The 26,470-nt window shown below is 35.3% G+C and overlaps 1 protein-coding gene across 2 annotated transcripts in view; it reads left to right on the top strand.

Annotated features, from left to right (window-relative positions):
* Gpm6a (glycoprotein M6A) overlaps positions 1 to 4,631 on the top strand; it is a 326,724-nt gene extending 322,093 nt beyond the window's left edge. For both annotated transcript variants that reach the window (XM_027926991.2, XM_027926992.2), the window contains one exon: positions 2,531 to 4,631. In XM_027926991.2, coding sequence (XP_027782792.1) covers positions 2,531 to 2,683 — 153 coding nt within the window. In that variant the 3' untranslated portion in view covers positions 2,684 to 4,631. The remainder of the gene's footprint in view (positions 1 to 2,530) is intronic.
* The last annotated feature ends 21,839 nt before the right edge of the window (positions 4,632 to 26,470 follow it).

Consider the following 26,470-nt stretch of genomic DNA (forward strand, 5'->3'; position numbering starts at 1 on the left):
TTTACAATAGCCTCAGAAAAAAATAAAATACTTGGGAATCAATCTAACAAAAGAGGTGAAAGACCTCTACAATAAAAACTTCAGCCTTCATTTTATTTTTGTATGATATGGAACTCTTAAAGGTTGTCAATAATCTTTAAATGCATTAGGGAAAGGAATACTTAAAAAATGTCTTCATTTGTTGTCAAAGATTAAAGCAGAAATTATGAGACAATACTAGTGTGCTAATGAGCCATACCATACCAGTTATAAACACTTTTGAATTAAAATCAGATATTTTTATTGTAAAATATTTTAAAAATATATAGCAGAACTTACTATGATACTGCTAAGATGAGTTTTCAGATGTTTTTCTAATTTAAACACTGCTCAGCATTTTAGATATAGTGACTATAAACCTCAACACAGGAATTCTATTTTACATGTGAAATGTTTAATATGATCATGTCGGCTAACTAATTGGAGGAATTAAAGTAGAGCAAATAAGCAAGGATTTTATATTCTTAACTGAAACTCAATGCCAAAATATGGTCTAGAGAAGCATCAACATATTCCAGCCATTGATGTACCAAACATTATGGTCCCATGAGGTCCCATGTGGCCTGGCTATGAGATTAGAGGAAACAGATGTAAATTTGTATTTAGGCACACATTCTCATATAGTGGATAAATTTTAGTGACATGTGAGTGTACAACCAATAGTTCTACTACTGCTAATATTCTTGAAAAACTTAATCCGTTGGAGGCACTTAACTGCTTTATGTACATGAACATGTTCTACAGTCCTAATGTCACAACCATCATTGACCTCAGATGATCTCATTCATTGCTCACCATCTAGCCACCATTGTTATCTCCATAGTGTTGAGGAGAAAATTAGATGAGTTTTACTCTATCAAAATATTTAAAGCATCATCTGAAACTCAAAGTAAGGGTTGTAAGACTGTGTAACTAGTAAGTGTTCTCCATTATTTTGTAGAGACCTTAGAAATTCTTACCTGTTAACAAAATGAGTCACCTTAGCATGACATTGGATGATCAGTGTTCACCTAGTGAAGGACAGCAGCAAGGCTGGCAGCTTGTGTTCCCCATTAAGCCAGAAGAAAGCTCTGTAAGATCCACTAGGACTTATTGGTAGAAGGACCCTAAATTTCTTTTCAGTATTTCACTCACATATATTTAATAATAATTTAGGGACCATGATTTCCCAGATGATAATAGAAACATCTAAAATATATCCATTTATCTTGCAAACATTTTTAGTACCTACTGCCTATTAAGCACTGTTTATAACACTTGGGATTTTAACAACTGACACATAAATTTGAGTATCTTATTTGATCTACATATATGGAGAGAGATGAACTCTCACTAACTTTATAAATGAACATGAATAGCTCACAATGCCTGCTTTCAAGTGGCTTAGGATTTCCATTAAGTAAAATGTGAAATTTTGAGAAAATAGAACATTTTGAAAACAACTCATAGTGATATGATCATTTTCCTACATCCTTGTGTCAAAAAATTTGAATATCTATTGATTATCTGAATATACCATAATAGTCATGATTTAAAATCTACTTTAGATCCTTTATGTACCTCTGTTCTTTTGTAGAACCAGTTAGCCTCCTGTCTTTCAATTTACTCTTGACTTAATTCTTAAAATATTTAATGTTCTTTATCGTAAACACTGGATAAAAACTCTACCCACCCTTTAAAATTCAGAGAAAAGTGATTACTGACAACCTAGCTTCTCTTCCCTATTCATCCTTCAAAATCTGTCATTTGGAAAACTGCTTTTTCTCTCCTGAGAACCAGGAGGGAAGAAAAGAAAGAAAAACAAATAAGTGGTCTCACTGCTGAGTCACTTCAGGTCAGACTAGGAGCTTTGTCACTTTTGTAACTTTATTACTCAAGATAGACCAGGAGTTTTTGACCATGATACATTTCTGGTTATTGTGAATGTATATGCATTTTAAAAATCCATATGAAATAATACCTTCTGTCTTGTAGTTTGTAATGTCAACTGAAAGAAACTATAAAAATTATTGCATAGAAAATTAACTTGATAATTAAATCAACAGTTTATTTTGGGGGTTTATGATTCCAATTTATATTACCCCGTCAGTAAGGCAATATAAACTCCTGTTAATTCAAGTCACTTGAATATAAAATGTATGTGAGAATATTTGTTTATGGATTATGAAACATAGGTACATGGACATGAAATGTATAGAGAGTCTTACGGTTTGAATCAATGAGGGCAGATTGGACAGGAAGCACATAATGATGAAAATGATTCTTGAATTACTTCAAAATTGAAAAAGATGAGATACTGGAAGAATAGGTGTTAGGAATATGGTATGGTTAGTGGAGAGAGGAATAGGAATATATTTTATATTGTTCTATTACCACACAAATTTTGGTTCCATGTTCTATGTGAACATTTACTGTATAATTTGAATATTTCCTTCCTGATAGCATGAAGAAAGTGAACAAACCAGTATAAATTAATTTTGTCCTTCTTTAGGTTCACTACCTTATGGTTCTGTCTGCCAACTGGGCCTATGTGAAAGATGCCTGCCGGATGCAGAAGTATGAGGACATCAAGTCGAAGGAGGAGCAGGAGCTTCATGACATCCATTCCACTCGCTCCAAAGAGCGGCTCAATGCATACACATAAATTTTTCTGTTCTTTCTACCATTTGAATGCATTGGTGTTGAATTAAGGGCCATCCAACCATCCAACCTTTGAAAAACAAAATGATAGTGCTTCTCATCAATGATATGTAGGGTGACTTACGAATCACCTGAATGCAATTCTTTGTTGTTTAGCACTGAAATTCCTAATTTGTTAAATTGGTAGAATTGGATCTCTTCTACAAGCTCCTATCCAGTCTTCTTTTGAAATTTCTCCAAGTCATTTGATAGTTCTGTATGATCAAAGATACTAACATTGTCAATGCAAAGATTTGTTTGATTTTTAACCACTTCCCTTGTGTTATACATAACACTTTTTGCATTATTTCTTATGTTTTGAGAAGAAGATAGCTTTTTATACTTTTTAGTTTTGATTTCGGTAACTAGTTTAACTACAGGTAACCTTCAAAGGGACCATTGTACATTATGAACAAGAGGCAAAGATGACATCATGATGAATCTTCTTGACATATGGAAATCTTGTCTGGAGATCAGTGGCCACGTTATCATAGGCCCTGGTTAACGTTTTCAACAATCTAAGGTGCAATTTCTAAATTTATAAGAGTAGGTTAAAAAAAGTGCTTCTTATCTTTGTTAACATTGTAATTTTTCTTGATGTATTTCAAAGGTATTTCTCTTTGATTACTCCTATTTATGTTGTGAGCATGTAGAAACAGTGATGCTAATGCATGGCTAGTTGCCTTTTTAAGATTGTGACACCAGGCTTACCTTTTAAAGTTTAGTGTAGAGACAATTTTAATGGAAATAACTACTGTGGACTATTGGAGAATGATCTCTTTGTGATTTATGCAGTGGCTGGATTGGAACTTTTAATATGCTAATGTGGAAAATTAATTACCTTTATGAAGGTGGTCTATTAAAAATAAGCACACTAACCCCTCAAAACTTGTTATACCTACTTTAACAGTTTTAATGGATTGCACCTCTGTAAACTATTCCTCAAATGTGTATTATATATTTGAAAAGGCTTCCATTAATAAAATAGCTTTGCTTGCAGCCTTCCAATCTATGTTGGCTTACCTGTAGTGTTTTCTCAAGTGTGGTCAGAGGCCACTATAGAATGTATTGTTTGGAAGTGTAGTGATACATTTGTGTTTTTATTTCAAGTAAGTCATTTTAACCGAATGTTCATTCATATTCATTTATAAGAAGTACCTGTATCAAAGGAATTTTAAAGAAAAAAGCAATCAGTATTACTGGACCAAATTTGGTGTTTGTTTTAACCTTGACTCTCTTCTTTTGATTATTTCTAATGCTACAAGAATGCTGTAAAGTGTCTTTTAAAATGATGTAGCCTGACAAGACATTTTTGTCAGTGTATAAAACTAGGTAGTATTGTGCACTGATTTGACCATTGTGAAATCCTTTCTCAGTGTAAGTGCATTTCTAATAAAATTTATTGAGTGAAACAATCTTTGTACAACTACTAGTCATGCATCATCAGTAATTTTACAAGTTCTTGTAGTAGGTAGGGGGGTATTACTAGGGTTATCTGTGGCATGATTAAGCATTCTGTAGAATTAATTAATTTGGGGTTCGTTTTGCTTTTTTTTTTTACACTTAGATTATCTTACTGGTTCAACATTTTTCTGATATATGCAGTATTAAAGATATTCAGCTAAAGTATTAATGGGCTTCTTTAAATTCTATATTATAGTGTTTCAGTTCTGTGTCTTTACAGTTTGTGATGATTTTTAAAACTGTCTTTTAAATTTATGTAACGATGTTGACACTTTTGGCTTTTATTTCTGGTATTAGAGTTTGTATTTTCACAGAGTGCTTTGTAGCAGGCATTACAATTAATCTGTTTTGTACATAAATGTGCCAACAGCTTGATGGTGGCGTTTTTGAAATGTAGAACAAAGTGCTTGCAAAATGTAATAAATACACTTGTGTACTTTGTGTACTTATTATTAGTTTCTGCAGTGTTCTTTTTGTTTTGTTTTGTTGATTTCTCTTTCTTATGTATGTGCATTCCTTTCAAAAGCAATAGAGGTCATCTTCTTAAGATTTTTATTTTGTTTGAAGGGGACCTAATACTTCAAAATGAAAATTCAGTGTGTGGACATTTAGTGTAGGAACGTGAGCAAGTCAGTAGAAGGTGAAGGAATAAGGACTTTGGGTGTCATTTATTTAGGAAATAATAACTTTTCCCAATTTGTTCAATTTTATTGCCTGATTTCCATTGTTTTATGCTTTCTTTAGTACTTTACAATCTCACCGAAAAACAAAAAATGGCTAAGGCAATTCAGAAAGAAAAGTGATTTCTTGGTTTGCTTCAAAATATCAAGGTGAGAAGGATGAGATGAAAAATATATTTTCCAGGCTCTTTTTGGGCATCTAAATTTTTCTGGCCACACTAGAAATAATGGCAATTTAAAAATAGTTATCAATAAAAAATATTTTTATAGGTTTACAAGTAATTATATTAGTTTTTAGTTACACATTGCTATGAGAGGCAACGTGAAAATTTCTTGGATTTCTATTAGAAATTAGATTTCTATTAGATTTCTTTTCGAAATCTCTATAATAATTAATAATATTTCCAGACAAAATGTCAGTTATGTTTTAAAGATCATTTTTTTATAGTAAGAAAATTATTAACTAGCTAAACAGTAGTTAAATGATACTTCTTATTATTTCCAGTGTTTATTAAGTTTTTATTATGGCAACAAGGTCAGAAAGAATTATGTGCTAAAGGATATCAACATGAACACGAATTTCTTAATACCTTGCCTTATCCAAGGAGTTTCAAGATTCCCAGTGGAAGCCTGATACTTCAGATAATACTAAACGCTATATAAATTATGGTTTTCTTATGCATGCATACCCATGATATTTAATTTATGTTAGGCACAATAAAAGTTTAGCAGTAATAACTAATCATAGGACAAATTATAACAATATACTATAAAATTTATGCAAAAATCTCTTCTCTCTCTCTCTCACTCTCTCTCTCTCTTAACTGTCATGGCGTGGTTAGGACCTATAGTATGAACAAAAGGTCAATTTATATCCCAGGAAGGACAGAGTAGGACGACAAACGATCATCACATGACTTAGAAGAGTGCTAAAAAAAAAATTTCTAGAATTTTCCATTCATATTTTTGGACCACAGGTGACTGACTATAAGTAACTAAGACTATGGAAAGTAAAAGCACAGAAAAGGAAGGATTCTTGTATATGCTTTCAGAAATCTAATGATTAAAATGATACTGTAATTTTTGGAAAATGTCAAAATATACATTTTATCTTAAAGCAAATATTTGTCGTATGGGAATTACAAACTTAATGTTAATTCTAAGGAAATCACTAACTTTGTGAATAAATTGTGTGTAGGCCACTCTAACTTCAGGGTGTAATTAGTTTATTTCTTCATGTTAAAACTTACAATTGGCAGGTTTCTCAAAGAACAAGTGAATCAGACTTTCGTTATTTGTTTAATTTTTGCCTTACATTAACCAAAAGATAAAATTTTAAAGTATGTTTCATTTAGGTAACCTGGTAGTTGAAATATGCTGACCATTATGAAATTTGAATTAATCTATAGTGCCTGAAAGAAACACTCTTAAGTTTGCTACAAGTCATTCAGATAACAGATCATTTGAAATCAGTGGAGGTAAGACTATGTAAAATTCTACTAACACATATGTAAGCATCTTTCCATTGTCTTATGTAGGCCCAGGTCCTTGAATTTCTTCTTACAAGATTAAATTTTACTTTTTTATAATTTTTAAGCATTCTCAATTGTGGTTAAAAATTGAAAAGCATTTACAAATTAAATGAATGAATAATTAAATGCATTATTAATTGAAGTAATGAAATGGCATCTGAACCACTGTATTTCTAACCCCTGAAATTGTCTAAACATGGTATTTAGAAATATAAAACAAAATTAGAGAAAGAATGGTGAAATTTAAAAAAGGAAAGTGATGAGTAGCTGACAAGTATAAATTCAAAGATTTCTTCTGTGAAAGTAGGGTGAGAAAGAAAAGAGCAGTGTTATTGAAAGATATCTTTTATTGGGGGTATGCAATTTTTTTATAAAGTAAAAGTATAAAAAAAAACAAAGATTAGACCAAGAAATAATAGCCTATTAAATAAAGAGTAGGCGAAAAACAATTGAAATCGTCTACTTACCATGCTTGAGCAAACGCTCAATGTCCAGGTCTGGATAAAAAGTACATGCTTTCGTCTCCTAGAGCTGAGGATAGAACGACAGCAGGCCCATCCTGTTTAATCACCCCACAGTGCCACTCTGCTCAGAAAGTGCAAACTTGCTTTTTTACCTTTAGAGAAGTGGTGTAGGATTAGGTTTTTCCCATGTTTCAACAAATATTTTTGTCTCTTAAGGGCTATATGAATGAGCATGTGGTACTCAAGATAAATCCAATTATGTGAGTCAACCTCTCTGAACCATTTTAAAAAGGAGCAATAATGGAAGGAATGCACTCAAAGAAGGACCAGAGACACATTTTTAGGAGGCATCATATATTTCTTTTCTTCTCTCTTCCTTTTTCTTCTCCTCTAATCTGTCTTCTCTTCCTTTCTTTGTTTAGTTTTGATTTTGTTTGATGTGTTCAGAAATTACTTGTGCTTTTTTTCTTGGAAAAATTTATGAGAAAAATGTATTTGAGTTATATATTTACACATAAATTAATACTCCCATTTTGACTGATTTACTCATTGACATGCCTGTACAGTCTCACCCATGTGATGCACTAAAAATACACATGAAGTAATTCTGTGCTTTCCACTCAAGAGCATTTAGAATTGACAAATTTTTTTTTGTCTTTTAAAAACAATTTTAAATGCTGGAATTTATTAATCTTTATATAAATTTGTTCATCTATTCATATATATATATCATATGTATGTGAATAGATTATATATATATATATATATCACCATTTATACTGAGAAAGATATCAACTTTGCTTTTCAATATATAAAGGGATCCCAGAGAGGTGGCACACACCTGCAATCCCAGCAACTCAGGAGGCTGAGCCTGGTGGATCACAAATTCAAGACCAGCCTCAGAAACTTATGGAGATCCTGTCTCAAGGTAAAAACTTTCAAGGGCTGTGGATGTAGCTCCTCTGTTCAATGCGTAGTACAAAAAACAAAACAAAACAAACACCACACCCCCAATATTAAAAAGGAGAAGAAGATTCCCAGTAACAATAAATGTACATAAAGAATACTAATGTCATTCACAGAAAATTTTAAAAATCCAGGAGATTATTTTAACACAAGTTGGAAGTGCTATCTCTTTACCTTCCCATTTGTGTCTACTCTGAATGACTTGATATGATGCAAAGTTCCCATGGCTTTGAGATTATAAACTACATTTGTGTTTCTTTATATACACAATGTTCACAATAATTACTATATTCATCCTTGTTCTCAGTACGTTTTTTTTGTTTATAAAAAGGAGATCAGGTCTTTGAGAGAAAATGCAAGTAAATCCTGAGTGAGAACTGAGTGTTCTTGGCATGTGAATGAGAGTTAACAAGACAAAAAGCTTTCCTAAAAAACACTTTCATACTTTTAAAATAATTATGCTTTCTAAGCCACCTAGATCTCACCTAGGAAGTTGCATACAAAGTAGATGAGAGATGAAGCAGATTATATAAAAATTACATCTTTTATGTAAAACTCATATCTTAAACATTATAGCTATAATATTTGGCCAAATTGACACAAATTAATGTTCGGGGGAAAATGCCTATTGATTTATTTGAGTATAAATTTCATGCTTAAATAACCATAAAAGCATGTTTTTTTTCTAAGCCAAGTGAAAACATCCTTCCTATATTGAGACCCTTCATCTATCAATCTCACACTTTTCCCAGTTATCCCTTCATACTCAGGAGCAGTAAATAGCCTGGATTGCCTAGTCCATTATTGTAATCCCTCCTTTGGCAAATCCTCAGCTTCTTTGATTCTTACTCTTTCTTGAATTTGCATGGTAAAATACCAAGCCTACTTTAAATCATCTTTCTACTTCTGCCTAAGAAAACATGGTTGGAGAAAAATATGAACTCAGATTGACCAAGAACAACTACATTTAAGTTGCCAATAAATCCTCAGAGTTGCCAATAAATCTATACTGTGTTTCTATAACAGGGATTGCCAAATTTATTCTCTAAATGATCAGATCGCAAATATTATAGGTTTTATGTGCTATGAAGTCTCTGTAGCAACTACTTAACTCTGCACTGCGGGAGCAACAGGAGAAGACAGGCATCTCTCCATATTTGAGGGGTTTTGGTTCCAGGACTCCTTGCAGATACCAAAATTCGCATATGTTCATCTCTACATTACTCATAATAATACCTAATACAATATAAAAACGAAGTAAGTAGTTGTTACACTGTATCATTTAAGTCATAATCATAAGAAAAGGAGTCTATACATGTTCAATACAGAAATAATTATTTTTCTGAATATTTTTGAATAAAGAATACATAAAACATAAGATATTCTGGAGAGAGAAATATTATGACAATAATTGATGAAGTAAGACACAGACTGTTGTGACATTGGGCTGTGATGGAGAACATTCAGAGGAAATCTTACTGAGAAAGAAGTAATTAGGACTTGAAAGAGTTGAGACAGTAAGTAAGTTCATTATCTGAGGAAAGGACATTCTGAGCTAATAGAACACTAAGAAAAAATTTCTATCAGAACCAGCAATTAAAACAGTTAAAGAGAACCAAATCATTAGCCTCTCAATTTCTGTTCTTTGGTTGTTGTTGTTCTTCTTTTTTCCCCTCCTTTTCTTTTTCTTTGTTTTTATTCTCTCTCTCTCTCTCTCTCTCTCTCTCTCTCTCTCTCTCTCTCTTTCTCCCTCTCTCTCTCTCTGTATTGGGGATTGAGCACAGAGGCACTTTGCCACTGAGCTACACCCCCAGCTCTTTTTAAAAATTTTAACTTTAAGACAGTGTCTAAGTTGCATAGGGCTTCTCTAAATTGCTGAGGCTGACCTCAAACTTGCAGTCCTCCTGCCTCAGCCACCTGAGCTGCTGGGATTATAGGTGTGCACCACCACACCCAGATAGCCTCTTGGATTCTGAGTAGCAATTAATACATTTGGTCATTTCCTCCTCTTCCATACATACCCTTCTCTCATGATTTTCTTATCAGCTCTCTTTGCTATGCCTTTATAAATTTCTTTTGCTCATTATTCCTCAGCAATGCAATATTTTAGCTTTGTAAATCCTTGTTCTCATTCTCGTAGGAAATCATCTCTAATCTCATGGTAGTAAATACCATCTATGAACCAATGCCTTCTCCCCTTTCCTGGCCTTTGCCCCTTGCCATTCTTTCTGGGAATGCTTCTCCTCAATCTTGAGGAGTATGATTCATCTAGATGCTTCATCACTTTTCTCCTTGCTCAAAATATTTTCTTAGTTTCCCTTTACACCTAATGTATAACAAGCTTATATGTCTTTCCTGTTTTATTTTTTATTATTTTAAATATTGTTGCATCATAATTATGTGTAATAATGGGCATGTTAGTCAACGTTTTGTTATTGTATCCACAGTACACAACAAAAACAACTTAGAGGAGGAAAAGTTTAGTTGGGCTCATGATTCAAGAGATTTAGTCCCTGATCAGTCATGTCCATTTCTCTGGGCCCATGGTGAGGCAGAACATTGGATAGAAAGTTATGATGGAGGAACACACTCCACTCATGGCAGCCAGGAAGCAGACAGAGGAAGGGGAAGGGGCCATAGGGAAGATTCTAGGGCATGCCCCCAGTGACCCACCTCCTCTATTCATGCCCCACCTGCTTATAGTTAATACCTAGTTAGTCAACTCAAAGTAGGATGCACTGATTAGGTAACAGCTCTTATGATCCAGTCATGCCACCGCTGAACATTCCTGCATTAACACAGGAGCTTTTGGGTGACACCTCATGTCCAAATAATTCCTCTCTGTCTCCTAAAAGCTTATGTCCATCTCACAAAGCAAAAAGTATTCAGTTCCTGTCCCATAGGCTTGAAAGTGCCAGCATTGCCCAGATATTCAAGTCTGGTCTCCTTGGAGACTCAAGACAAATCTTGACCGTGAGCCCATGTTAAATTTAAAGTGAGTTACATATATCCAATATATAAAGGCACAGAGTACACGTTTCCATTCCAAAAGGGAGAAATAGAGACATAGACAGAAAGGATGGAACCAAAACAAGATGGAAACCCAGCCAGGTAAATACCATATGAAAGACTCCAAGGTCTGCTACTAGCCTGCACAATAGCTGGTTGTCTGAAATGACAGCTGCAGTAGCTTCTAAATGCTCTTGGAGCTGAACATGGTTAGACAAATTTCTAGCACAGCCCCTGTGCAAGCAGGGAAACCCCATGGTCTCTTCTCAAAGGAATTTTCCTTTCTAAACCATTGAGCCTATGATGGGAGTGATCTTGAATAATCCTGAGATACCCTCGAGCCATCTCTCCCAATGCTTCTGTGCAAAGTACATAGCATTCTTTTAGTGGCTGTAATCTCTTTAACACCACATCTTCTTTGGCTCCAGTTTTACATGCATTTTTTTCTGATCAAATTGCAAGTTTTTTTTTTTAATCCTTAAGCTCTGCTTTCTGCTCCTGATTGTCACAGAAACCTGGCTAAAAACTGCCAGCAAAATCCTCGCCACTGATTGAATGCTATGGTGCTTTGAAATTTCCTCTGCTAGATTAATTAGTCCATCATCTTTAAGTTCAGCCTCAGACAATTTCTAAGGATGTGGACAAAATGTAGACTTATTCTTTGCCAAAATATAACATGAGTGGCCTCTAATCCAATTGAATCCTCATTTCCTTAAGAAATCTCATTAGCATAGTCTTGGTTGTCTGTATTCCTATTAGCAATCTGGTCATCTGAGCCCCAACTAGAATCACCCATTAAGCTCCACTTAAAATATTCTAGAACTTCTCCTGCCTGTGCATCTCCAAGTTTTTAAAACTCCCCCAACAAATCAGCTCCAAAGAATTTTGAACCACATAGTCAGGTTAGTCACAGCAACAATCCCTCTTCTTGGTACCAATTTCTCTGCTACCCAACATTTCTTCACTGTGACCAAGATACCTATTGACTAACTAAGGGGGAGAAAATTTTTTTGATTCATGATTCCAGAGGTTTAGTCTCTGGTCAGCCAAGTCCATTGCTCTAGGCCCATGGTGAGGCAGAATATCATGGTGGAAATGTGTGGTAGAAAATTGATTTCTCTATTCATGGCAGCCCAGAAGGCAGAGGGAGGTAGGGGAAGGGGCCACAAGGAATACGAACCTTTCCAAGGCAGGCAGCTACTGATCTACCTCCTGCAGACGTGCCCCTCCTACCTTTGTACATATATGGATATTGAATGTACCACAGTGAACCTAAATATCACATACATCCATGAGATATTAATTTTTAAAAATATGGTAAATGCTAATAACATCAATGGAGGGAAGGGATCAGGGAATGTGGAAAGAAGGGGAAAGGACAGGAACTGGGGTCTGAAATATTCCATGATTATATTATTATATCAGAATGGATTCTACTGACATGTATAAGTAAAAACAACAAAAAGTAATATCATATATCTCATAAAACACAAAAGATTTCTTCATTTATTCAAATGATGTTTCATTTAATAATTAAAGTGTAATTGTTAAATTTGTCATTGGTAAAAGGAAGAGTCTTTTAAAATATTGTTTGTTATATACACTGTTACATACAGATGTATCCAAAACTCAGATTATTAAGAAAGATTTCTATAATAATTTGGGGGTTAGTTTTCATATATTTTTATATTGAAGGATAGCATATATGCAATGACATACACAGGGCATAAATAGGTACAGTACGATTTTCACAAATTGAGCACACCAAGAACCAAAACCATTATCATTATGTCAGAAGCCCCTTTGTACTCATTCAGGCATTAACTCTCAAGGTTGCCACCATCCTGAACATTCCACATATTTAGACTGAGGGAATTAAATCATATTTCCTATTTTGTATGGCTTTATTTTAATGAGAATCTTTACACTGTTACAAATATTTGTGGATTATTTTCTTCATTAATATGCAGACTCTCATTGTGCAATAATTATGCTTTTTTCTGAGATTATTGATCATGTCACTTCATCTATGTTGTAGTTTGGATCTAGTAATATCCCCTCAAAAGCTCAAATTTTGGAAGCATGGTCCCTACTATAGCAAGATTCTGAAGTGGGACTTTGAGGCAATGATGAAATCAATAACCTCATTAGTGGATTGATCCATTTGATGGATTAATGATTTAAATGGTTTACTGAGTGGTAACCATAGGCAGGTGGCAGATGGTTTGAGAAAATAGGTCACTGAGGACATGCCCTTGGAGACTATATTATCTCCATCATTCCTCTCTTTTAGTCTCTCTCTGCTTCCTAGTGGCAACCTACCTGAGAAGCTTTCCTCTGTCAAGCCCTTCCACCATGTTGTTTTGCCTCTCCTCAAGCCCAAAGCAATGTAGTTGACTGAATAAAGACCAAGACCTCTGAAACTGTGAGTTCAAAATAAACTTTTCTTCCTGTCAGTTCTTTTTATTTTTTAATAATTTTATTGTTGGTTGTTCAAAACATTACATAGTTCTTGATATATCATATTTCACATTTTGATTCAAGTGGGTTATGAACTCCCATTTTTACCCTGTATACAGATTGCAGAATCACATGGGTTCCACATCCACTGATTAACATATTGCCATACTAGTGTCTGTTGTATTCTGCTGCCTTTCCTATCCAATACTATACCCCCTCCCCTCCACTCCCCTCTCCTCTTCTCTCTCTACCCCATCTACTGTAATTCATTTCTCCCCCTTGTTTTTTTCCCTTTCCCCTCACTTCCTCTTGTATGTAATTTTGTATAACCCTGAGGGTCTCCTTCCATTTCCATGCAATTTTCCTTCTCTCTCCCTTTCCCTCCCACCTCTCATCCTGTTTAATGTTAATCTTCTTCTCCTGCTCTTCCTCCCTAATCTGTTCTTAGTTACTCTCCTTATATCAAAGAAGACATTTGGCATTTGTTTTTTAGGGATTGTCTAGCTTCACTTAGCATAATCTGCTCTAATGCCATCCATTTCCCTGCAATTTCTATGATTTTGTCATTTTTTAATGCAGAGTAATACCCCATTGTGTATAAATGCCACATTTTTTTAATCCATTCGTCTATTGAAGGGCATCTAGGTTGGTTCCACAGTCTTGCTATTGTGAATTGTGCTGCTATGAACATAGATGTAGCAGTGTCTCTGTAGTATGCTCTTTTTAGGTCTTTAGGGAATAGACCGAGAAGGGTAATAGCTGGGACAAATGGTGGTTCCATTCCCAGCTTTCCAAGAAATCTCCATACTGCTTTCCAAATTGGCCACACCAATTTGCAGTCCCACCAGCAATGTACAAGTGTACCCTTTTCCCCACATCCTCGCCAGCACTTGTTGTTGTTTGACTTCATAATGGCTGCCAATCTTACTGGAGTGAGATGGTATCTTAAGGTGGTTTTGATTTGCATTTCTCTGACTGCTAGAGATGGTGAGCATTTTTTCATGTACTTATTGATTGATTGTATGTCCTCCTCTGAGAAGTGTCTGTTCAGGTCCTTGGCCCATTTGTTGATTGGGTTATTTGTTTTCTTATTGTTTAATTTTCTGAGTTCTTTGTATACTCTGGATATTAGGGCTCTATCTGAAGTGTGAGGAGTAAAGATTTGTTCCCAGGATGTAGGCTCCCTATTTACCTCTCTTATTGTTTCTTTTGCTGAGAAAAAACTTTTTAGTTTGAGTAAGTCCCATTTGTTGATTCTAGTTATTAACTCTTGTGCTACGGATGTCCTATTGAGGAATTTGGAGCCCGACCCCACAGTATGTAGATCATAGCCAACTTTTTCTTCTATCAGACGCTGTGTCTCTGATTTGATATCAAGCTCCTTAATCCATTTTGAGTTAACTTTTGTGCATGGCGAGAGAAAGGGATTCAGTTTCATTTTGTTGCATATGGATTTCCAGTTTTCCCAGCACCATTTGTTGAAGATGCTATCCTTCCTCCATTGCACGCTTGTAGCCCCTTTATCAAATATAAGATAGTTGTAATATTGTGGATTGGTTTCTGTGTCCTCTATTCTGTACCATTGGTCCACCCGCCTGTTTTGGTACCAGTACCATGCTGTTTTTGTTACTATTGCTCTGTAGTATAGTTTGAAGTCTGGTATCGCTATACCACCTGATTCACACTTCCTGCTTAGAGTTGTTTTTTGCTATTCTGGGTCTTTTATTTTTCCATATGAATTTCATGATTGCTTTATCTATTTCTATAAGAAATGCCATTGGGATTTTGATTGGCATTGCATTAAACCTATAGAGAACTTTTGGTAATATCGCCATTTTGATGATGTTAGTTCTTCGTATCCATGAACAGGGTATATTTTTCATTTTTCCATCTTCTAACATCTTCTTCTATTTCTCTCTTTAGGGTTCTGTAGTTTTCATTGTATAAGTCTTTCACCTCTTTTGTTAGGTTGATTCCCAAGTATTTTATTTTTTTTTTTTTTTGAGGATATTGTGAATGGAGTGGTGGTCTCATTTCCATTTCAGAGGATTTGTCGCTGATATACAGGAATGCCTTTGATTTACGCGTGTTGATTTTATATCCTGCCACTTTGCTGAATTCATTTATTAGCTCTAATAGTTTCTTTGTAGACCCTTTTGGGTCTGCTAGGTATAGAATCATGTTACCTGCAAATAGTGATAATTTAAGTTCTCCTTTTCCTATTTTTATGCCTTTAATTTCTTTCATCTGTCTAATTGCTCTGGCCAGTGTTTCGAGAACTATGTTGAACAGAAGTGGTGAGAGAGGGCATCCCTGTCTTGTTCCAGATTTTAGAGGGAATGCCTTCAATTTTTCTCTGTTTAGAATGATGTTAGTCTGAGGCTTAGCATAGATAGCTTTTGCAATATTGAGGTATGTTCTTGTTATCCCTAGTTTTTCTAGAGTTTTGAACATAAAGGGATGCTGTACTTTTTCGAATGCTTTTTCTGCAACTATCGAGATGATCATATGGTTCTTATCTTTAAGTCTATTGATGTGGTGAATAACATTTATTGATTTCCGTATATTGAACCAGCCTTGCATCCCAGGGATGAATCCTACTTGATCATGGTGCACAATTTTTTTGATATGTTTTTGTATCCGATTCGCCAGAATTTTATTGAGGATTTTTGCGTCTAGATTCATTAGAGATATTGGTCTGTAGTTTTCTTTCTTTGAAGTATCTTTGTCTGGTTTAGGAATCAGGGTGATGTTGGCCTCGTAGAATGATTTGGAAGTTCTCCCTCTTTTTCTATTTCCTGGAATAGCTTGAAAAGTATTGGTATTAGTTCTTCTTTAAAGGTTTTGTAAAACTCTGCTGTATACCCATCCGGTCCTGGGCTTTTCTTAGTTGGTAGTCTTTTGATGGCTTCTTCTATTTCCTCAATTGATATTGGTCTGTTTAGGTTGTCTATATCCTCCTGACTCAATCTGGGTAGATCATATGACTTAAAAAATTTATCAATGCCTTCACTATCTTCTATTTTATTGGAGTATAAGGATTTGAAATAATTTCTAATTATCTTCTGTATTTCTGAAGTGTCTGTTGTGATATTGCCTTTTTCATCCCGTATGCTAGTAATTTGAGTTCTCTCTCTTCTTCTCTTCGTTAGCATGGCTAAGGGTCGGTCGATCTTATTTATTTTTTCAAAGAACCAACTTTTAGTTTTGTCAATTTTTTCAGTTGTTTCTTTTGTTTCGATTTCATTAATTTCAGCTCTAATTTTAATTATTTCTTGCCTTTTACTTCTTTTGCTATTGTTTTGCTCTTCTTTTTCTAGAATTTTGAGATGAAGTGTGAGATCATTTATTTGTTGATTTTTCCTTTTTTTAAGGAATGAACTCCAGGCAATGAATTTTCCTCTTAGAACTGCTTTCATTGTGTCCCATAAATTCCGATATGTTGTGTCTGTGTTTTCGTTTATCTCTACGAATTTTTTAATTTCCTCCTTGATGTCTTCTATAACCCATTGATCATTCAGTAACCTATTGTTCATTCTCCAAGTGATGCATGATTTTTCCTTCCTTCTTTTATCATTGATTTCCAGTTTCATTCCATTATGATCAGATAAGATGCATGGTATTATCTCTACTCCTTTATAATGTCTAAAAGTTGCCCTGTGACATAATATATGATCTAATTTTTGAGAAGGATCCATGTGCTGCTGAGAAAAAAGTGGAACTGCTTGATGTTGGGTGGTATATTCTATATATGTCAATTAAGTCTAGGTTATTAATTGTATTATTGAGTTCTATAGTTTCTTTATTCAACTTTTGTTTGGAATATCTGTCCAGTGGTGAGAGAGGTGTTTTGAAGTCTCCCATAATTATTGTATGGTGGTCTATTAGACTCTGGAACTTGAGAAGAGTTTGTTTCATGAACATAGCTGCACCATTGTTTGGAGCATATATATTTATGATTGTTATGTCTTGTTGGTGTATGGTTCCCTTGAGCAGTATGTAGTGTCCCTCTTTATCCCTTTTGATTAACTTTGGCTTGAAATCTATTTTATTTGATATGAGTATGGACACTCCTGCTTGTTTCCGAAGTCCATATGAGTGATATGATTTTTCCCAACCTTTCACCTTTAATCTATGTATGTCTTTTCCTATCAAATGCATCTCCTGTAGGCAGCATATTTGTTGGATCTTTTTTTTTTTTATCCACTCTACTACCCTGTGTCTCTTAATTGGTGAGTCTAAGCCATTACCATTTAGGGTTATTATTGAGATATGGATTGTTCTTCCAGCCATATTTGTTTATTTATGTTACTTAACATGGTTTGTTTTTCCTCTTTGATTATTTTTTCCTTTACTGTACTACCTCCCACTGTTGGTTTTCATTGTTATTTTCCATTTCCTCTTCCTGTAATGTTTTGCCGAGGATGTTTTGAAGAGATGGTTTTCTAGCTGCAAACTCTTTTAGCTTTTGTTTATCCTGGAAGGTTTTAATTTCATCTTCCATCCTGAAGCTTAATTTAGCTGGATACACAATTCTTCGTTGGAACCCATTTTCTTTCAGCGTTTGAAATATGTTATTCCAGGATCTTCTAGCTTTCAGAGTCTGTGTTGAAAGATCAGCTGTTATCCTGATTGGTTTACCCCTAAATGTAATCTGCTTCCTTTCTCTTGAAGCTTTTAAAATTCTCTCATTATTCTGTATGTTGGGCATCTTCATTATAATGTGTCTAGGTGTGGATCTCTTATGATTTTGCACGTTCGGCGTCCTGTAGGCTTCTAGGATTTGGGATTCTGTCTCATTCTTCAAGTCTGGGAAGTTTTCTCGTATTATTTCGTTGAATAGATTGCTCATTACTTTGGTATGGAGTTCTATACCTTCCTGTATCCCAATGACTCTTAAGTTTGGTCTCTTAATGTTATCCCATATTTCTTGGATGTTCTGCTCATGGTTTCTTAACAGTCTTGCTGAGGTGTCTATGTTCTTTTCAAGTTGAAATACTTTGTCTTCATTGTCTGATGTTCTATCTTCTAAGTGTTCTACTCTGCTGGTAGTATTCTCCATTGAGTTTTTAAGTTGGTTTATTGCTTCCTGCATTTCTAGGACTTCTGTTTGTTTGTTTTTTATAATCTCTATCTCCCTGTATAGTTGATCTTTTGCTTCTTGGATTTGTTTATGTAATTCATTGTCGAAATGATCTTTCATTGTCTGATTTTGCTGTCTAATGTCTTCCTTGAGACTCCAGATCATCTGAAGCATGTAAATCCTGAATTCTTTATCTGACATTCCATCTGCTGCAGCTATTACCTCTTCTAAAGTTGAGTTGACCTGCATTGCTTGTGGTCCTTTCTTTCCTTGTCTTTTCATACTGCTCGCGTTTCTTTCTGCTTGGTGAAACTGTTGTGTTATTGAGTTTTCCCCCTATATATTTATATTGCTCTTGTATAGTTGCAAAGTCTCCCTTGCATGGGCGGGCGGCAGATGTGCTCCTCCTCCAATTGGGGTGATCTGTCTATCACGCCAGCGGGCCGCTCGGCCCCTTCTCCAGGTCGCGTGGTCTGCCTACCTTGCGGGCAATGGCTGGGCCCCTCCTCCAATAGGGGTGATCTGTCTACCACGCTGGTGGGCCTCTGGGCCTGTTCTCCAGGTTGCAGGTCTGCCTACCTTGCAGGCGCGGGCGGCGGCTATGCCCCTCCTCCAATTGGGGTGATCTTTCAACTATGTCGGCGGGCTGCTGGGCCCCTTCTCCGGGACATGAGGTCTGCCTACCTTGTGGGCAGCAGCTGGGCCCTTCCTCCAATTGGGGTGATGTGTCTACCATGCTGGCGGTCCGCTGGGCCTGTTCTGCCGGTCAGTCACAGGTCTGCCTACCTTGCAGGTGCGGTTGGTGGGTCTGCTCTGCCCCTCCTCTAATTGGGGTGACGTGTCTACCACGCCGGCGGGCTGCTGGGTGTGTTCTGCTGGTCGGTCGCAGGTCTGCCTACCTTCGCAATGTTATTTTCTTGAAAGTTCTGAATAATCCAATTATTAACTGGAGCCATCTGATTACTGCATATTATTTGAAATACTGCTGCCTTTGTTGACAAAGTAAAATTTTGTTGCTGCAGTCTGGCTGGGCACAAATCACGAGCCACTGAAGCAGGAACAAACTTTATTTCTGAACTCCTGCGAACACCACGCACACGGCCTTCTCCCAGGACACACCACACCAACCCCCTGTCAGTTGTTCTTATTAGGTATTGTGGTCACAGTGTTGAAAAGCTGACTAACCTACAAGATGGGAGTGATAACAGTACCAACTCACAGGATTTTAGTGAGGAGCAAATACACATACACACACACACACTCACTGACACAAATACATCATCTATTGATTGATCCTTTACTTATATTAGCACTTAGGCACAGTATGTTTTAGCCAACAAACATATTTTCAAAATTTGTGTTCGTTATCGTACATGCATTCATTCATAAAACATTTATACAGCATTTTCCATGTATAAAATACTGTTTTAATTACTTGGATTCATCACTATAGAAAAGATACTAACATCCTGTCCCTTTTTAGATGAAATTTAATCTAGACACAGGTTAATGCCTTCATTTAGGCAGGAGATAATGTGAATTGTGATCAATGCAATAACAATAGACAAAATGTGAAGTGGCCAGGCTTTGGATATATGGCTTAGGCAGAGCTAGGATTTCCTGTAGAATTGTGAAGAATATGAAAGAGAAAGAGAAAATGCAAAATTGATTTCAGATTATCTGGCTTGAGAAACATAAACGAGGTGTTTCTCAAATGAGGTGCTAAAATCTACCAAAGAAATAGCTGGGGGAAGGAAAATTAAGACTTCAATACTGGATCTACATTTAAGATGCCTGTTACATCTCTAGTTGAAATTTATGAATAGGTAGTTGTATATAAAATCAGGCAGGTTTGGAGTGGAGATAAAAAAGAAAATTGTTATTGATATTTGAAAAGTATTTAAAACTCTGAGACTGAATGACATTCCTTCAGAAATTAGAGTAAGAAAAATAGACTAAATCTTTGATCTATCCTTTGAGAAGGGTGGGAAGAAGCTCCAACTTGAGTAAAATGATCTAAATGCACTCTACAAAGTCTTACCTGTTATCCAGATGCAGTGGCGCATGCCTATAATCCCAGCGACTTGTGAGGCTGAGGCAGGAGGATTGCAAGTTCAAGACCAGCCTTAGCAACTTAGTGAGAACCTGTCTCAAAATGAAAAAATAAAAAGGGCTGGGGATGTAGCTCAGTGGAAAAGTGCCCCTGGGTTCAATCCCCAGTACTAAAAGAAAAAAAAAAGTTTCACCTGTTGAATGTAGCTATTTAAATCTGGAGGGATACAAGAACAACAATTTGAATAACTAAGGTAAATAGGAATGGGGTGTTCAGGAAGACCAAAATTTGAAATGCTCCTAAAGTAACCAACCATGGGTTTGCCATTCTTTTCTCATCTATCCTCTCTGACCTCAACTAAATACAGTCTAAATCTGTAAGTGGACATTGGAGTGGAACGGGAGAAAGCTCCAGGAGAAGCCCTTTCATTCACTCTAGCTTGACGAGCTTCAGTCTTCTGCTCCTCAGAGAGTGGGGGAAATATCCTGTATGATGTTTTCCTCTCTTTTCTCATGCTCCAGCTCCCTGGCACTCCTGTAATAATGGTGATGGCCATGACAGCAGTGACAAGGGCATCATTTTTTTTTTCAGAAGGCAGGAGCTGTTTTCTTAAGGGGACAGCAGAGGTCTCTATGGCATTTAAATTTTTCTCCTCTCCTGCTGCTTGGCACAAACCCCAGTGCCTTGATCTTGGACTTTTTAGTTTACAGACCTGTGAGAAATAAATCTATATTGTTTATAAATCTGTTATATTTTTATAGCAGCCCAGGTTGACAATATCAATTATTTTAGAGATTATAGAGTCATAAAATCTCTTTGTCCTCAGAGAATGTATATTAAGTTAGATTATGATTTTCTTCCTAAAATATTACCCTGTTAAATTACATTCTGTTATTTGTTTCTGAGGAATAATTTGCATCTAGACGACAATACATTTCATGATTAAATTCTATATTTATGTCCACTAATAAGCCAAATTTTACAAGTGTACTTTTTCTGCCATGATGTTCCCTAATAAATTCAGTTGCCATGATTCTCAAAAGCATTTTATATATACTTAAGGACCCAACCAGGATTAAAATAAAAATTGATTGTGAGTCGGATTTTATATTCTATTGGGGTCTAAAATATCAGAGATGTTTCATAACATCCAGACAAACTAGATTTATATTTGACATATATACATGTAACTCCCTCTAAAAATATAAAATGCATAGATTTTTATTAAGAAATAAATTTTAAAAATAAGCCTAAAGTTTACGTGGTAAAAGAAAGTGAACGAAACAAAATATAATTTATGCAGCTGTACATGCTAATAGTGAGGGTCATCCCCAAACCCAAGTTCTACAGCACTAGGCCTGCTATTTCACAGAGTCAAGAGCCACTGAACATCAAGCAATAGAGGGGCACACAAGCAAGAGGGCAGTCATGTAGTACTAAGAATAGTACTTAACTTTGTATCACTCACATGCTTAATGAACTGTTTAAGCTCTTTTACTCCAACCACTCAATTCATTCATTTTATTTCTCTGCTGATTTTCTCACACTTTTTCCTCTTCCTTCCTTTCATTCTCAGGAAGAAAAATGCCCCCAAAGCAAAGGAGTGTGGGCCAGCATTAGCACAACAAAGGGAGAACTGCAACCACTTTAATAAATGTTGAGATGAATTATAAGATAGTATGAAGAAAATAATCACACTCTCACAGAGTTCTAATAAACTGATCTATTCAGGTGTATTGATTCAGTCAACATATACTTACTGGAAACATTTTAAAAACAGAAGTCACTTCCTAAACAGAATGAGAAACAGAAGTAAATAAAACCTGGTCCTGCACTAGAAAAGCAAAGAATTTACTGGGGAAACGGATCTCTGTATTGGTATAGTTATTGTGGAGCAGAAAACATGCCTAGAGTGAGTGGCACAGATGCAGGGTAGAGCAGGTCAAAGAGGAAGAAATGACTAAAAACGTTGAGCTGAGTTTAATGAGTAGAATATAGAGCCAGGAGTCTACACAAGCAGATGAAAAAATGGAATATAAAAGAGATATTTGGGATATTCAGTGAGTTTTCAAGAATTGGTATAGTTTATTATGATAAAATTCACATAATATATTTAGAGAAATAATGGAAAATAGTTTCAAATTTTCTATGCCAGATTTAGAAAATCTACTTTCAATGGGCCAAAGGAAATCATGTATGTTCTTAAATAATATCCAAAATATTAAAACAAATAATAAGAGAGAACAATTATTACTGAAATATTGTTTAGAGTAAATTGAACAAAATGGATCTGAAATAGCAATGAAATTAAAATATATTAAACTAGTTCAGGAATGAGTCACTGGAAATCCAAACCAAAGAAAAATATTAAGTATGGAAAAGTAACTGCAATTCCAGTGGAAAAAAGTGCATAGAGTCTAGTGACAAGTTGAATGTTACAGGAAAAAAGCTATAAACAGAAATCAAAGATCCTTCTTTGATTTAGTGTCTGAATATAAGGATAAAGCTGTTATTAAGAAAGAGAAGAGGAGAAGAGACATTTGAGGAGGAAAAATTGTAATTTTAGATTTAGTAAGGCTCAATATCAAGGTAACCCTGGAATAATCAGGTGACAATGTCCAGAACAAAGTTATATAATAAGTATTCAAACCTTAGAAAATTTCACTATAGAATTTTAGAAAACATGCATTTCAATTCATAGTACACATATAGAGCAAAGTTTTCATGTTTCTGCTTGTTCACAAAGTAGAGTTACACCATTCATATACATACTCAGGGTAATGACGTCCATTTCATCCCACTATCTTTCCTATCCCCATTCCCCAACCCTCCCCACCCACCACTTTATCCTATCTGAAGTTCCTTCATTCCTTCCATGCTTCCCCCAACCCCCATTATGGATCAGCATCCCTTATCAGAGAAAACATTTGGCCTTTAGTTTTGGGGGATTGACTTACTTCACTTAGCATAACATTCTCCAACTCCATCCATTTAACTGCAAATGCCATGATTTTATTCTCTTTTAATGCTGAGTAATGTTCCATTGTGTATATATACCACAGTTGCTTTATACTGAAGGGCATCTAGGTTGGTTCCACAGTTTAGCTATTGTGAATTGTGCTGTCATAAACATTGATGTGGCTGTGTCCCTGTTGTATGCTGTTTTTATGTCCTTTGGGTATAGACTAAGGAGTGAGATAGCTAAGTCAAATGGTTGTTTCATTCCAAGTTGTCCAAGGAATCTCCATACTGCTTTCCATATTGGCTGCTCCAATTTTAGTCCCACCAGCAATGGATGAGTGTCTCTTTTCCCCCACATGCTCGCCAACACTTGCTGTTTTTGTATTCTTAATAGTTCCCATTCTGACTGAAGTGAGATGAAATCTTAGAGTAGTTTTGATTTTCACTTCTCTAATTCCTAGAGATATTTAACATCTTTCATATATTTGTTGATTGACTGTATATCCTCTTCTGAGAAGTGTCTGTTCAGGTCCTTGGCCCATTCAATGATTGGTTTATTTGTTTTTTTGGTGTTAAAATTTTTGAGTTCTTTATATATCCTAGAGATTAGTGATCTATGTGATGTGTGTGTGGTAAAAATTTACTCCCCAAATGTAGGCTGTCTATTCACCTCACTGATTGTTTCTATTGCTGAGAACAAGATTTTTAGTTTGAATCCATCCCATTTATTGATTCTGGATTTAATTTCTTGCACTATAGGAATCTTATTAAGGAAGTCAGAACCTAATCAGACATGATGAAGGTTTGGGCCTACTTTTTCTTCTATTAGGCACAGGGGCTCTGGTTTAATTCCTAAAACTCAACTTTGAGTTGAGTTTTGTGCATGGTGAGAGATAGGGGCTTAATTTCATTTTGTTGCATATGGATTTCTAGTTTTCCCAGCACCATTTGTTGAAGAGGCTATCTTTTCTCCAATGTATGTTTTTGGTGCCTTTGTCTAGTATGAGATAACTGTATTTATGTGGGTTTTTTCCTGTGTCCTCTATTCTGTACCATTGGTCTACAAGTCTATTTTGGTGCAAATACCATGCTGTTTTTGTTACTATTGCTCTATAGTATAGTTTAAGGTCTGGTATAGTGAATGAAATCACCTACTTTACTCTTCTTGCTAAGAATTGCTTTGGCTACTCTGGGTCTCTTATTTTTCCAGATGGATTTCATGACTTGTTTTCCTATTTCTATGAGGAATGTCATTGGCATTTTTATTGGGATTGCATTAAATTTGTATAGTGCTTTTGGTAATATAGTCATTTTGATAATATTAATTCCGCCTATTCAAGAGCAAGGTAGATCTTTCCATTTTCTAAGGTCTTCTTTGACTTCTTTCTTTAGGGTTCTGTAATTTTCATCATATAGATCTTTCACCTCTTTTGTTAAGTTGATTCCCAAGTTTGTTTTTTTTTGAGGCTATTGTAAATGAGGTAATTTTCATCTTCTCCCTTTCAGAGGATTTGTCACTGACAAACAAAATTACTCTAAGATTTCATCTCACTCCAATCAGAATGACAGCTATTATGAAGACAAACAACAATAAGAGTTGGTGAGGATGTGTGGAAAATGTACAATCATACACTGCTGGTGAGACTGCAAATTGGTGCAACCAATATGGAAAGCAGTATAGAGATTCCTTAGAAAATTGGGAATGGGACCACCATTTGACCCAGCTGTTCCTCTCCTCAGTCTATACCCAAAGGACTTAAAAACAGCATACTACAGGGACACAGCCACATCAATGTTTATAGCAGCACAATTCACTATAGCCAAACTCTGGAACCAACCTAGATGCCCTTCAATAGATAAATGGGTGAAAAAAAATGTGGCATATGTACATAATGGACGATTACTCAGCAATAAAAGAGAATAAAATCATGGCATTTGTAGGTAAATGGATGGAGTTAGAGAAGATAATGCTTAGTGAAGTTAGCCAATCCCCCCCCAACCCCCCCAATGCCAAATGTTTTCTCTAATATAAGGAGGCTGATTCATAGTGGGGTAGGGAGGGGGAGCATGGGAGGAATAGATAATCTCTAGATAGAACAAAAAATGAAAAAGGAAGTGAGGGGCATGGGATTAGAAATGATGGTGGAATGTGATGGGCATTATTATCCAAAGTACATGTATGAAGAAAAGAATTGGTGTGAATATACTTTGTATACAACCAGAGAGATGAAAAATTGTGCTCTATATGTGTACTAAGAATTGTATTGCATTCTATTGTCATATATAAATTTAAAAAATTAAATAAAAATATCAAGGTAATGTTATGTTTTTAAATAATTTCTTTTGTTAATGTTATATCACATTTATAGATTTGCATTATTGGGTCATCTTTATATACCTGTATTAAATAGTAGTTGATCACAGTGAATTATCATTTTTACATGTGATTAGATCTGTTTTGCTAAGTATTTTGTTGAGTTTTGCATCTATATTCATCATGAATATTGGCCTATAATTGTCTTTTCTTATGGTGTTCATGTGTGGCTTTGGTATCAAGTTATTATGGAGTCCTGAAAGTCCCTCTTCTTCAATTTTTCAGAAGAGTTTGAGCAAGATTGATATTAATTCTTCTTTACATATTTGTTAGAGTTCAACGTGAAACCAGCAGGTAGGTGCTGGTCTTTTGTTTGGTGGTGTTTTTATTATCGATACAATTTCTTTACTCATAATTGGTATATTTAGATTTTTTATTTATGATTTGTTTTTTGTAGATTGCACATGTAAGTTGTAGTTTTTTAAATTTATTTTTATTATTTCTTACATACATCACAATAGAGGAGTGCATTACATTCATAATTTTTTTTTTGCATTGCAATTCTTAATACACCTTTATACCACAATTTATCAAATCTCTGTTTGCATATAAGGTATGTTGACACCAAATTCACATCTTCATACATGAATTTTGTATAATGAAGACTGTCTCCTTCCACTATCCTTGCTATTCCCATTCTCATTGTAGTTTTTATATTCAACTTTCTGGTTCTCAAGTTGTCTCCCATGATTCTTCATATTTCTGT

The sequence above is a fragment of the Marmota flaviventris genome, chromosome 3 (assembly GCF_047511675.1).
Source record: "Marmota flaviventris isolate mMarFla1 chromosome 3, mMarFla1.hap1, whole genome shotgun sequence".
In the NCBI taxonomy this organism is placed as follows: domain Eukaryota; kingdom Metazoa; phylum Chordata; class Mammalia; order Rodentia; family Sciuridae; genus Marmota; species Marmota flaviventris.